This window comes from Stegodyphus dumicola, chromosome 7, assembly GCF_044657685.1.
Source record: "Stegodyphus dumicola isolate Sdum_Otavi_A_Nest chromosome 7, ASM4465768v1".
NCBI classification, from domain to species: Eukaryota; Metazoa; Arthropoda; class Arachnida; order Araneae; family Eresidae; genus Stegodyphus; species Stegodyphus dumicola.
In genome coordinates this window covers 52,115,965-52,130,627 of record NC_140774.1, presented here as the reverse complement: position 1 = coordinate 52,130,627, position 14,663 = coordinate 52,115,965, and the positions used below count along the sequence as shown (strand labels likewise).

Here is a 14,663-nt window from a genome sequence, read left to right as displayed (position 1 = left end):
AGATTTTTTAGCTGTGCAATAACATCATTTTAAATGAACTCCAAATTAAATTCAATTTAAAAAGCTTTTCTCGGGTTACTGAACTCTTTATAATGGGTTTACTTCTACAAAGAACCTCTTGGCTACAATGCATTTTTAATGCCAAGCTCTGCAACAGTAATGGTTTTCATGATATATAATTCAATTTGAAATAAACCACGTTATATACAAGTTAAATTTATCATATCAAGCATGATATTTAGTGTACAGCATGATATTAAGTATATGTTAGCTAAAAACTGATTAAACACATTAAGTCAAATTTATCTTCTTAAACAAGAAAAATAGCACAGTTAAAGTAACATTAGGAGAAAAGAAGAAATATATATATATATAACATGACACTTAATACAACTAAATTCATGCTGGAAGAAAAGCCTGATGTTAAGCATATCAAATACAGGGTTGCCACTCAAACAGGAGAATGAAATTCCCCGACTTTTCCAGGTATGTTTCGAGAAAATTCCAGTCTATCCGCATAATGTACGTTGGCTGTGCTAAGAGGTAAAATAATTATGGTATTACTTGTACTGTGTAGCAAATTCACTTAATTATTCAATAAATCCCAGAGGACATTTATTCTTAATTATTCTTGGTACACTTTGTTTGATAATTTTGTTTACTTTTCCGCTTAAAAAAACTTAATAATATATTTAAGATATATACATTGGATAACAACTGTACATTTTATTTAATTATTACTCATCATTATCCCCAATTCAACACGAGGCTAATCCGGTTCTTATAAATCACAACGCAATGCTAAAAGTTAGGTTAGATTTTAGGTAAATTTAATTTGTGTGAGGTGTATTCTTAAAAGGCACCTTAACACTTGAAAACACAAATATAATTATAATAGGAGTTGTTTTCTCTACTGAAGATTGAGATTAGAATCTGCCCAATCTGGAATAAAATAAGGCTTTTTTTGCAGACATTCTGCAGCTAAACGAAAGAAAGAAATCTATTTAATGATATTTTTTTACTAAATTGAGGTATTTTATATTTATTTCGCAGCATACATAAGGAAAAAATATGTGCATTAAATTTCGTGATGTCATCATACTGCTAGAATTAATTTCCTGAAATTTGGAAATATTATTTACTAATGATAAATAAGTTTAGAGGGAAGAAGCAACATTAAATGATATGAATAACATAAAAATAAAGATAATTACTTAAAAATTTAATTAGAATAATCAACGATAATTTAGCAAATATAGTTACATTACATGGTTATCCTAGATGATTGATTACTATTTTTTTATTTCACTGCAAAATGACAAGGTATTTGTTAAAAAGAAAAGAAAAAAAAAAAGATTTTGCGGTAAAATCCTAGTAATCGATACGGTCTTCGCATGATTTTGAAAATTGCCGCCAAGAACAAAATGACCTGTTTACTGCTCATCATTATGTCGCCAAATCCCGCTGTACCATTGATGGAGATTATTCTAACCAAAGAACGTCTATGTAAAAAGCGGAGGGAAAATTTGCTAAGGGATTTGGTGACGGAACCTGGTGGCCAGAATTTCCCTCTCTGCGATGTGTACAGAAAATTGAGAAACACGTGTTAAGAAGAAACGTTCTTTGACAAAAAAGAAAACTACGAAAATCCGTTTTTAAATTATTGCAAAAAATCCAAGAAACGTTTTATCAAAGAAAATTTTTTCTTGGATTTTTCGCAATAATTTTAAAAACGGTAGATTCCCCCCCCCAAATAACTAATCCATGAATTAATTTACTTGCGCCAAAAAATATTTTCTTTTCCTTTAGAGTTTAAAGAAATTTTAAACGATATTCATTTTATGAACTTGACACCGGTTTCGAGCTTAGGCGACATATATATCGCGCATGCACAGCTGTTTCCCACTATAATGGAATGGAGCCACGTCTGTTGCAGATAGGTTTTCCTTCTTTACAATACATATTTTTTTATTCTAACCTTCATGGTACCGTATACTAAGATTAAACCCATTTTGTTTTATACGAGAACAGGTACTTTCTTTAGTTCATGCACTGCACATGCGAGTCTCGAGGTTACTGGAAACCAAAAGTTGCGGGAAACTTGCTTTGCCTTTCTAAAAAGACAATCAAATTGGAACTGTGAAAATTGGCTCTATGCCAGCTGCCCGAATGACACTCACGTGATACACAATTCGCCAAAAAAGTTCTCTCTTCTGACGTCGGCGCAAAACTCGCCTTTTTTGGAGGGATCGTTGTATGAAATTCCCTGACTTTTCCAGATTTTGACTAAAACACTTAAAATTCCCTGACTTTTCCCTGAATTTTTTGGCCAATTTCCGAATTCCCTGACTTTTTCCGGTTTTCCAGGTAGCGTGGCAACCCTGCAAATAGCAATCAGCATAAAAATATTTTAAGTAAATGTTAGTAGTATTATTGAAACATTTCTAATTCTACTATTATAAAAGTTTTTAAAAAATCTTGTACACTTCAGGGTTTCTGCACATGGAAATTAAAAACCCTTAATGAAAAATATTACGGATGTATCAGCTCTTTGTGCAATTAAATTCTTCCTTAAAAAGATTCCTTTTCATTTTAGGATTTCTGATTTAACTGAAGGTTTTTGTTATCCTAAAGAAGTGCATGCATTTAGAATGTATAGAAGAAACAGCTAATAATATGAATATTGAGGGAAAATGTAAAGTGATATAAGGTCAGAGCTACTGTGGCAGAATTTTAGAAGTTAACTAAAGCATTGAGCAATAGATGGATTACTAAAATTTTTGGTATTAGGGATTAACAAATTTTTTAGAATTTACAACAGACACTGGGCAGAATCATCAACAATCACATCAAGATTATTAAGAAGTTGGAAAGAATTTAAATGTCAACTCATCAAATTCATATCTGTCAACGAATCAAGAAAAATATTAATCAACACTCAAAATGGCAGTCATAAGAAACAAACAGAAATGTCAGATGAATAAATTTACCGACTTTTTGACAATTTTGATCACAATTAAGGACCAAAATCATTAAAACAGAAACCTACTTTTAAGAACCTCCTGCACTTCTATTTAGCAATACAGATTTTCAGCAATCTTCATCTATTAGCAATAGAAACTTTGAAGATTTCCCTGAAAAAGACAACCATTTTCTCGAAAAACCTGTGCCATTACACAAATTGCTGGAGAAATTATCCTGAAAACTTTCTGAATTATAAAGGATATACCCTTAAATTGCATTTAGGGAATTTCTGGGAGATTTTGCCACTGTGTTTAACTTCGAACTGAAATTTTCAAATTCAAGTTCATTATCAATTAGACTTTCTTATGAAGTCCAACCCCACCAATTTTACTATTGGAGGCAACTTGTTCAATTACGTGAACTGGGTATATACACCAGTTGCTGGATAAACAAAATTTGTAGAATGATTAACAATCTAATGCCTTACATAACCATGCCTGTTCTGCTGTGTGCTTCTTAATCAGTGGTATCAGAATCTCTATTGTTAGCTGTGAAGATATTTTCGATGAAGGCAATAATTCTGTTGAGATGTAGGGCTTACTTTCTAAAATCCTAAGTATTGGAGGCTTGTGAACGACCATCAGAAAAAGGGGGGAAATAAATAAAAATTAAGGGAAAGGGTAAAGCGATTAAAGCGTCACTAATGGGAATAGAGAGAATGCTAGAAATAACATGAGAACATAAATTTAATGGAGAAGTGTAGCTCTGAAAATAGGCAGAGAAGAGTTCAATGCTTCCTGATCACAATGGCCTGCCAATATAATTTTAGCTGTGAAGCAGAATACAACTGGGTGAAAAATTTCCCTGAATAAAATCTAAAGACAACATGAGAAGAAATACAAGATCTGCCCAACTGATGATTTTCATTACATGCAAAGCTGGGATTAGGATTTTTTCTCATTTAATTATTTAAATAGTTTTAATTTAAAAAATGATGTCATGCCTTTTTATAAACATACAATATCAATTTCATTAATAAGAAATTTAATCTGAATGCAACCTACGATTTTAGATATACACATGTATGTAAGATAAAATTATATGAATCAGAATTATAAACATTAATTTTTCCTCTCTATTCTAAAATCATAATAACTTCTCTGCATTGCGTCATTTCTACTACATCACTCTATGGCCCGGGCAACTCTGATGACGTAATAATTAAGAACTGAAACTGCCATTGTACACCAAAACTTTTCTCTCCGCCGTGCTTCCATCCTTCATAACTACGCACTTCAGCTTTTGCTGTCTACTGTGCTAAGATGTAATTTCGCTGGCTTGCTTTCTATCTCAACAAAATCAAAAATTTAAATCTTCTGTGGAAAGGCACGACTACAGTGCCAAGGTATTGTGGCCACAAATATCAGTTGCAAATAAAAATGGAATTAAAACTGCCTCGATTGCCAAGTTCTTTAGATATTACCAAGTTAGCATTACTAGCATACTACGCAATCAAAATCTTCTTCAATATGGGTCTAATCACGCATCGACACTGCTCCGGCTTTTTCTTGTGCTTTTATTATGTCAATTAAGCGGGTAGGCTAGTTTCCTGCAGCCTGAAACCTCAATTGAAAATTTAGTTCAGCTCTTCAAATCATCGTTTTGTGATAAATTCAAGATAATATGAAAGAAGTGAATCATCAAGTTTGTTTTTTCAGTGTTTAAAAAATAACAGATCATTCTTCTGCTGTGGTGTTTTGCAAGTGCTTCAAAAAATAATCACACGTAGTGTTTACAGATTGAAAGTAATCTCTCGATAAATTGAGAATTTCAAATCATCAGTGAATTACTGTTTAGGAATTAAGCATTACAGCGGGTTCAAGGTCGATCTGAGTTAGTTTTTGCAAGTATGTGCGACAGAAAATTATTTGCACTTCCGCTTTTCCAACAGCTAAAAAATTATTACATTCGTGTGAATCTAGCTCAGGAACTAAATTATTTAATGTGCTGCGAATTTTATAGTTTTCATTTCAACTACAATTTTTCTACAATTTGTTTGAAATTGTAGAAATTTCTACAATTTGTTTTGAGAAAATCTGAAATTCTTGTTCACTAATTTTTCATAACTATGTGTGAGCAAATTAAGTAACGAATTTTAAGCTATTTAAATTATTCATAGGGAAGGATATGAAGATAAGTTTATATGTTTTTGAAATTTTGTTGAGAATTTTGAATACGAAATTTATAATTATTCTAAAAATGAAATAGATGTTAAAAATAAGTGAAATTATTACAGATATGTAAATGTGAAATTATGGTAAATGCATACTAAATTTATGGATGATTGTATGTTAAGTATAGTGTATGTCGAGGGAGCACTGGGTTCTTAAGCAGAGGCCTGTAATTACTTCTGTACAGTTTTCCCTTCACCCTCTTCAAGTAAGATAATGTTGGAGGCTCTCATTTTATGAGTGTGTGTAATTTAAAATTATTATTATTATATTTTTTTTATTGTGGAATGTACTAGTGTAGTTCGCAAAGGCCAGTTACCTTATGCAAGGAACGGAGGCCTTTTCAAGTAACCTGCCTAGGCACCCTAAGCCACCAGTGCAGAGAACACACTGGTTAGCTCAAGAGGACAGCCCTTTTGATGGATATGTTTGTTTAGAAGTATTGCGAGGCTTCCAGTTGGTAAAATACAGGAATTGTAAATGAAAGATAATAACGATGAAACCATATTTTCTGAAGCTTACTCCTATTATTATATGGTATTAAAATATAATTTATCAATATGAAAATTAATATCATAAATATTTATGTGCATTTAATTATAAGTAATGATTACGTAAAAGCTTATTTTGTGATATTCTGTAATAACAAGAACCTTCCCTGAAGAATTATGATTATGTGAACTCTCAAACAAAAAGACTTTTGGACTGAAATGCTGAAAAATTCGATGACTCTAAAAATTTATTTTAAAAAAATTGATATTTATAAATTATACTTTACAGGACAAAAAGTTTATGATTTTTTTTTTTTTTTTTTAAACATTTGCTAGTGCTTTAACTCTTTCTCTCTAAAAAGGCTTCTCTATCGCTACGCCTTTTTCTTTTTGAAGGGGGGGGGGAATATATAAGATAAAATTATATGAATCAGAATTATAATATAATTATAAACATTAATTCTTCTTCTCTATTCTAAAATCATAATAACTTCTCTGCATTGAGTCATTTCTAGATCACTCTACGGCCCGTGCAACTCTGATAACGTAATAATTAAGAACTGAAACTGCCATTGTAAACCAATACTGCTTTGCTGTCTACTGTGCTAAGATGTAATTTCGCCGGCTTGCTTTCTATCTCAACAATATCAAAAATTTAAATCTTCTGTGGAAAGGCACGACTAGAGTGCCAAGTGATTGTGGCCATAAATATCAGTTGCAAATAAAAATGGAATTAAAACTGCCTCGACTGCCAAGTTAGCATTACTAGCATACTACGCAATCAAAATCTTCAATATGGGTCTAATCATGCATCTACAGTGTTTCGTCTTTTCCTTTGCTTTTATTATGACATATATATGCACAACAACCGGTAGCAAACTTTTTATATAATAATGAATTACAATTTGTATTTCTTAAGATATATTATTTTCCCCCTTAAATTTGTTATTAATTTATCAAGGCTTTTATTAGAAAAATACTTAAAGATTATGTCAGTTAAACAGGCAGTATAAAATGGAATTACTAAATGATTATGCATGTTTTAAAAATTAAATCATGATGTTTTTCAGTATAATAGTAATTCAGATTCTGTAACTCACTATTATAACAATAACTCAACTCAGTTTACATTCTACACTGAATTAATGTAAATACGTAAATTAATAATACATTATGTTTTAAATTAAATAACAGCTAAGACATCATCAAACTTGCTGCAACTCTTCCTAAGTCACTCATATTGAACCTGTTGAGAACCGATTTTTACGAGCATATTTTAATAAACAGATTAAGAAAAAGTAGCTTTTGATACAATACTGCACATTACTTACAGGAGATGAAAAATATCATGAATTCTCATTTGCAATATACAGTAACACCTTTCTAAGCTACCAATTTTAAGATGTAGAAAATTTGCAGATAACCCGACAGAGGTTACACTCTACAGTACAGCATGTGAAGATTTTAAATCTTAAAGTGAATTATCTCCAATCAGGATTTTCTAAAACTTAGATCAGAACAAATTTTAAAAAGTTTGTACGAATATTACTCAAGCACAACACCCCTCCAATACATTAGACTTATCTAACCAGAAAAATAAAGCTAGACCAGAGTTACCTTAGAAAATGCTCATCAACAGTGGTCCAAATTTTTATACTCTTGTGTAACTTCACTAGCTAATTATATGACAAAATTAAAGGCATGAATTTCTAAAACACATTGCTCAGTCAATAAAAAGTTGTCCAGTAACTCAAGTTTTTCCAAGCAAAATTCTGAATAAAATTAAATAACAAAATAAGAAGAAAAACATTTATGAAATGTTACCAAATTTTTGCATAAATATATAGTGTATATTAAATAAAAACAAAATGCATAAAAAAGGGAACACTTATGTATGAAATAAGTACAGTAACCTACTCTACAATATAGAATTTATTGGGATTTTTAATCTTTAACATAAAATAAATATGGTGTATTTATATTACAAAATAAGATTGACATAAATTGAAAAACATTTATAAACAAAATTCTTAAAACATTAAAAAGTATGAAATGAGGATAAAAACTGCTACTCTGAGAATTTTAAAGGAAAGAAGTCCTTTTTTTTTTTATTATTATTATTGTTATTATTCCAAAGTACATTCAATTACAAGCTAGCATATGAAAATAAAACTTAACAGATCAATTACCATTTTTTACATATGAAAGGTAGGATAATATAAAATGCACTTAGTTACTAGTAAAAATTACTTGTTTTGAAAAACTGACTAACTCCATGGGATGAAGAAACACAAAAACAAGATTACAGTTAAAAACAGTTATAAATTTATTTTTTAGTTATGTCCACATGAAACTGCAGTGTATTCACACTCAGACGGCACACAACAGAAAAATAAATATTTCATAAAGAATATTCCTATAGATACATATTCTGTTGTTGCAGAGGAACAGTAGCGATTATATAAAAATTAAAGTATGAAGTGCATTTAATCAGTAATGGAAAAAGGCCAAAGCTGTACAAAAACAAAAGCAACTATTACATAATAATACAGTCAACATCACTTTCTAAGACTAACTTTCCCACGAAAAGATATAATCCTGTGAAGGTATATCTGATGCTTATATATAGATACAACTATTATACAGAAACTTGAATCCAACATTAAGTGCATGCCTTACAACTTGAAAAATGACAACTTAAAACAGAAAGGACAATGCGCACGAGAAATTTTCCCTTTATACTTGATTGGCCACATATCCCAGATTTACTTAAAATGATTTTTTATTTTTTATGTTTTTTCCATTAAACTAGCAATCCTTTCTCTATTGATGTGCACATTGTACACCAGGACCACGGTATCTATCTTCATCTTCAGAGTCATAAGCCTCAGAGCGACTACTACTTGCTCCTCGATGTGAGCCAGGTTCATAATCATGCAGATCGACTTCCTCTACATTCTCACCAACAGGCATTTCAAAGGATGGTCTGTCTGGTAGCAGCAACTCTAAAGCCTAAAATATTAAAAACAAGATTTAACATAAAACTGGTGAATTTATATTTTAATATGAAATAAAATTACTTTAAAATGTAAGTTTATTTTGAATTTAAAATGTAAGTAACTTTTACTTATGAAATTGACCATTTCAGATTCTAAATAAAATGTATAATAAATTTTAATACAAAATCAGCTAAATATTGGTTTTGCTCTTTAGAGATCATAAAATACATGAATGATAAATATCACCAAATATCTGAAATAGGAGGTCAAACTTCATGCTTATTGTGTCAAAGATATAATAATACTATTACAACTTCCATCAAATTCATACATACGATTATAACCACCGACAAAAGACTATCATTTGATCCTACATTTTACAAACAGAACAAACAAATAGTCTACCCTCTCCCCTTTTTTGAAGGGGGAGGGGACTATCTCTCTAAAATTACAGAAACATGACAAAACTGTCAGTTTCAAAATTAGCACAACAAATATAAACCAAAATACGCTTAACTTTTAAGGCATTAATTTTTGTGTTGATTAGCATAATGAATCACACACAAGGTAAAATTTTAATGCAAAATCAGCTAAATATTGGTTTTGCTCTTTAGAGATCATAAAATACATGAACGATAAATATCACCAAATATCTCAAGTAGGCGATCAAATTTCACGCTTCTTGTGTCAAAGATATAATAAGACTATTACAACTTCCTTCAAATTCATTACATACGATTATAACCACCGACAAAAGCCTGTATCATTTGATCCTACATTTTACAAGTAGAACAAACAAATAGTCTACTCTCTCCCCGTTTTTTTTGGGGGGGGGACTATCTCTCTAAAATTACAGAAACATGACGAAACTGTCAGTTTCAAAATTAGCATAACAAATATAAACCAAAAAGGCATTAATTTTTGTGTTGATTAGCATAATGAATTACACACAAGGTAATGAAGTGCAAACTACGAGATCTGGCATCTTCAAGACTTCGGTGATTCTGAAATTTAATGTATGAATTTAAATCTGCTAATATGACATGGGAAACATGAAATCGGTTGTTTATGAAATAAGGAAGCATTTATGACCTTAAAGGAATCAAAAGTTTATCAAAAAAGTTATTGTTTATTTTTTTGATAAAACATTTCTTTTGATGTAAGCGGTTTAGGTCATGTTTATTTTTAGTGCCAGTATTTTCTCTTCCAATTTTTTAAATAGACATTAACTTTTAGTTCAGGTACCAAGTTTCAACATTCAAATCCTGCAACTGCTTTGTCAAGAATTTCTACTAAACAGTCAATAGAAATATTTTCATTCTTGGTACCCTTTGTCATTTCAGTCACTGGTCGGTATCTCTAGCAATATTTTCTCAATTTAACACTAAAAAGACTGAAACTTAGTATATGCCTATATTGCCCAAAAAGCAGTCAAAGTGACTGCACATTGTGAAAGAATAACCAATGTGTAAAGAAATTTGTTTAAAATTAATTTTTAATATCTTTACATTATTTACAGTTATATAAGAAGTTATTAGTAAATATTAACAATAAAAAATTACTTCACTTGGAAAAAAATAATTTATGTATTCGCACATTTTTTGCAAATGAAAGTGGAAATCTTTTTATGTGTACATCTTCTGCAAATATACTTTTGACTTTTTCACATATATTATTTGTTTTGTTGTTGTGGCAAAGTCATACTTGACAAATTTTGCATTTGTTAGAATGGGTTGGATTTGACGATGTTGCAGTTGATCTTTGTAGGTCTTCATGTTCTGATGACTTTTTCTGTCTTGCAGCTCTGTATCCGATGAAAAGCTGTTCAGGTAATTGAAACAATAACTCTTTTCATTGTATTTGCTGCTATAAAATTAAATAGATTTGGGTAACATTTTTTATTGGAAAAACGACACGTTATCCTTTGTTTGTTTGGCTGATTTGGGTAGTTCTCTTTTGTTTCCTGTAATAGTACCCACTACAGCTTTTTTTTTTTTTTAAGCCAATAATTTCTGTGACACTTTAGTGGAAAAGTTATCGGTTGTGATATTTCTTTCACAGCTTGTATATGGCTCAACAAGTTTCAGAACGTGTTAACTGAGATTCGAATAACAAGTAATACTTTAGCTTATTGAGAAACTGCAACTTACCAAGTATATGCCCAAATCAACAATTTATCGTGTTCTTCTATGTTATCATGCGACGGTAATCGGAAAAAAATGAAAACTGTTATTTCAATACAGAGCCAAACTGGTCATATAAGAAATTTACTCAATTCAATAATAAGAGACATTTGATTATTTAAAATTTTCTAAGCAGTCAAATGACTGCTTTTGGACAATATAGGTATAACACACATATATATACCAGAAATGAAAGAAGGGGGGGTAAATACAATTATTAATAAACGCATTTATATGCTGTACAAAAGTCACAAAATTCTAATAAAATGTGTCATATACATAATTGTTTTTCTAATTGAAATTTAAAAGCAGTCAAAATAACTTCCTTGGCAATCAAGTGTTAAAGTTCTACTACAGATTTTGCCATTCATTAAATGATTACTGACTCGGGCTCTGTCACCACAATGGGAAACTTCTATTACATCATCTTTCATTTATTATTTATATCTTCACAAATTTCAGTAATTGGAAAATTTTACTTTCTGTAGTATTCAAAGTTGATGATTCAAAAAGTCAGAATTGTTGTTTTACATAAAATGCACTTTATTTAACCCAGTGCTGTTTTCTTTCACCAAGGTTGCAACAGAAAGAAACTCTTAGATGTAATTAAAATTCCTACTTTAATTTTGAAAAGAAAACTGTAGTAATAGCCTATAAAAAATAATAAGCAGGACCAAATTAAAGTTAAGGAAGGGCTTAATTTGCTATGTTGATGTATATTCTTTCTCTCTTCACAGCTACTATGACAACAATGAGCAAAATCCCACTCTTTAGGTATTGTTTATTATTTAGGTCAGATAGAAACATGCTAACTCTTGCACCAAAACCATTTGATGGATAAAATGGTGTGATTAATTTAGCCAGGCGTTTGAAAGTGGTATACAGTCAACAGTCGTTAATCCGGACTCGTCGGGACTTCGGCGATTCCGTATTATCGATTTTTCCGGATCATAGATTATCAGTTTAAATCTAGTAGGATGGCATACAGAAATTATAAAATTAAAAATATGAAACCGTAATTTATGAAATAAAGAACAATTATGATCTAAAGGGTATCAAAATTTACCAAAAAAAAAAAGCTTAATATTTATTTGTTTACTTTATTAAACATTTCTTTCAATGTAAGTTGTTTCAGTTGCTTCATTTTTGTGTGATAATACATTCTCTTTAATTCTATAAACAGACATAATTTCTTGTTCAGTTACAAAGTTCCGCCGTTCAAGTCAATTGCTGTGTCGAGAATACCGACTAATTTGTCAATCGAAATTTTTTCGTTTTCAATAACATCTCTCACTTTCTTCGCTATCGGAAGCGAATTATAATGACGAGGAATTTGATTTAAATCATATCAAAGACGGAGTACATTGAGATGAAATACTACATTTAGTAAGGAATTATAAGCCAAATAAAATAAAAACATCTGCTCTGAAGATAAGGATAGTGCTGACATCAACTTCCAATTCATTGCGAACTGCGGCATTAAAGATAAACAAAGGATATGCCTTTATCCATTTTTTGCAGCAATTCCACTTTTTGTTTAACGGACTTCGAAACATACTTTCGCTTCGTAGATCCTTTACATATTAGTAAATATATATCAGAAATTCTATTTGACATAATCGAAAGTTCAAGCTTACTTTTATAAAATTGCTCTAACAATCTGCCAAAAATAATAAGCCGAATCCAATTCGAAGATTAAGGAACAACGCAATCTGCAACATTAACTGAATTAGATAATTTTAGCTTATCTTATACCGTTATACATTAAACGCGTATTCGTAAACATATTTTGCGCGCACGCATATTCGCAGCCTTAAAGGTCTTACACGCATGCGTTAACGCGACGCATGCACAGAAAGTTTGTAGCTTTGAGGTCCGGATTTATGGGTGTCCGAAATAACGACTTTTGACTGAATAGGAATCTCGGCTGGGAGAATTGCTTTTAAGTCTTTTTTTTTTCCTTCAAAATAATATCCTCTATTCCTGGTTTTTAAAAAACACTAGGAGGGGCTGGCATTACAGATATTAGATCATTCCAGATAATAGACATCCAGATTGCATACTTCATAATGCATACCTGCCAACCTCTAAAGATAAAAATTCAGAAGATTTCTCCAAAATTCAGAACACGAAGAATTAATATCATGCTCTGATATTAAAAAAATAACAATTTATACAAATAGAAAAAAGAAAATTGTACTTACATTAGCAAATCTCAATTAAGTAGTAACTAAAAAATTTATTAGGAAACATAAAACAAGAACTTAATGTTACACAAAAAAATTATTACAATGAATTTAGAGTGCATTTTTTGGCTTTAGCCAAAAATTCTTTTGAAAATTTCCTGTCATAACAATTAGTTTCCTCATAACATTTAGCAATTAAAATGTTTTCTACAGTTTTTGGTGAAATTGAAGAACGAAACATAGTTTTGTTTTTCTTCACAACACTGAAGACTCTCTCGCACTCAGCATTACTGTGTGGAATTACGAGAATAGCACATAAAACTCTTGCTAGTCTATCATATTTTGGTGTTCCATCTGCTCTTTTTATTCTTTTTAAGGTACCAACGAGGACATCAAGTCTATCTTCTCCAGAACTGGCAAAGTCTTCAAACTGTGTAAACAATAACTCTGCCAAAATGACATTGGCATCCGAATTCGTAGCCTAATTTGAAAAAAAATCATCCACTTTCTTTGACAATTTCGAAGCCGAAGCATTAACTTCATGCTTTTTTGACTTAACATGCTTCACAATGTCGCTTCTTCCACCGTGACTTATTATGAAGTCACACACGCACACGTTGCAAAATGCATAGTTATTTCCTTTGAAGAATTCTTCTTTAATTGTTGGAAATTCGGTTTTGTAGGCAGGCCGAAAATATTGAGAATACAGTTTTTTTGAACTAATTTCGTAACAACGACGTATTAAGAAAATTCGTAGCACGTGGGGAAAAAAAAAAAAAAAAAAAAAAAAAACAGAATGTGACAATCCCCGCTAAAAAAATAATCTGGCGTCTACAAAGAAAGGAGTGGGAGAAACAAGTTCAGCGCATTGGATGGGCTGGTTAAGCGGCGAGTTGGGAGAAACCGCAGGTTACTGGATTCGAAGTAGTCGGTAGTTGGCGGGTAAAACACGATGCAATTGGCAAAAATCGCTGAATTGGCGAAAAATTCTAAAATTTTAACAAAAATCACTAAAAACACTTGAAAAAGGGAAAAAATCGTAAAAAATGGATTACGATCATAAAATCGTAAAGACAAACGCATTTTCGTAAAAATTACGAAAAATTCGTAAAAGTTGGCAGTATGATAATGTAATACTATATAACAATTACCCATTACAATATCTATTACTACTATCTAAACAGCAAGACATTTTTAACTGAGATATATAACTATCTTAAATTTGACATTAAGAAAAGCAAAACTTACTTTAAGCTTTGCAATATCAGCAAAATGACTTTCTGGGAAAGTTACATTGAATTTGATGTATAAATTGCCTCGCTCAAAAGGATTTCTATAGATTGGCATGCCTTCATGAACAACACCTTTAACAGAACCTGCAACAGAAAATTTGTTTAAAAAAATTATAGACTTTTTTAAAAAAAAAAAAATCTAAGTATTTAACACTTACTTCAAGAAGTAAAAATGTAAATACAAAACAAATTACAAAATTTTGCTCTTTTACATAAATTTCAATCCAAGCAAGAAATGCGGCTATATTAACCCTGGTTTGATCGCGCTGGGTGTCTCACACCCGATGACTCCTATTTCTCAATTTTCTTCCCAACTT

At 30.8% G+C, this 14,663-nt stretch overlaps 1 protein-coding gene across 1 annotated transcript in view; it reads right to left on the bottom strand.

Moving 5' to 3' along the window:
• Window positions 1–7,755: 7,755 nt before the first annotated feature.
• The window catches only part of LOC118205699 (dnaJ homolog subfamily A member 2-like), a 68,729-nt gene continuing 61,821 nt past the window's right edge, over window positions 7,756–14,663 (bottom strand). The window contains exons 9-10 of the mRNA XM_085820198.1: window positions 14,303–14,430; window positions 7,756–8,698 (exon numbers count right to left, since the gene is read on the bottom strand). Of these exons, the coding sequence (XP_085676324.1) occupies window positions 8,510–8,698; window positions 14,303–14,430 (317 nt within the window). The 3' untranslated portion in view covers window positions 7,756–8,509. The remainder of the gene's footprint in view (window positions 8,699–14,302; window positions 14,431–14,663) is intronic.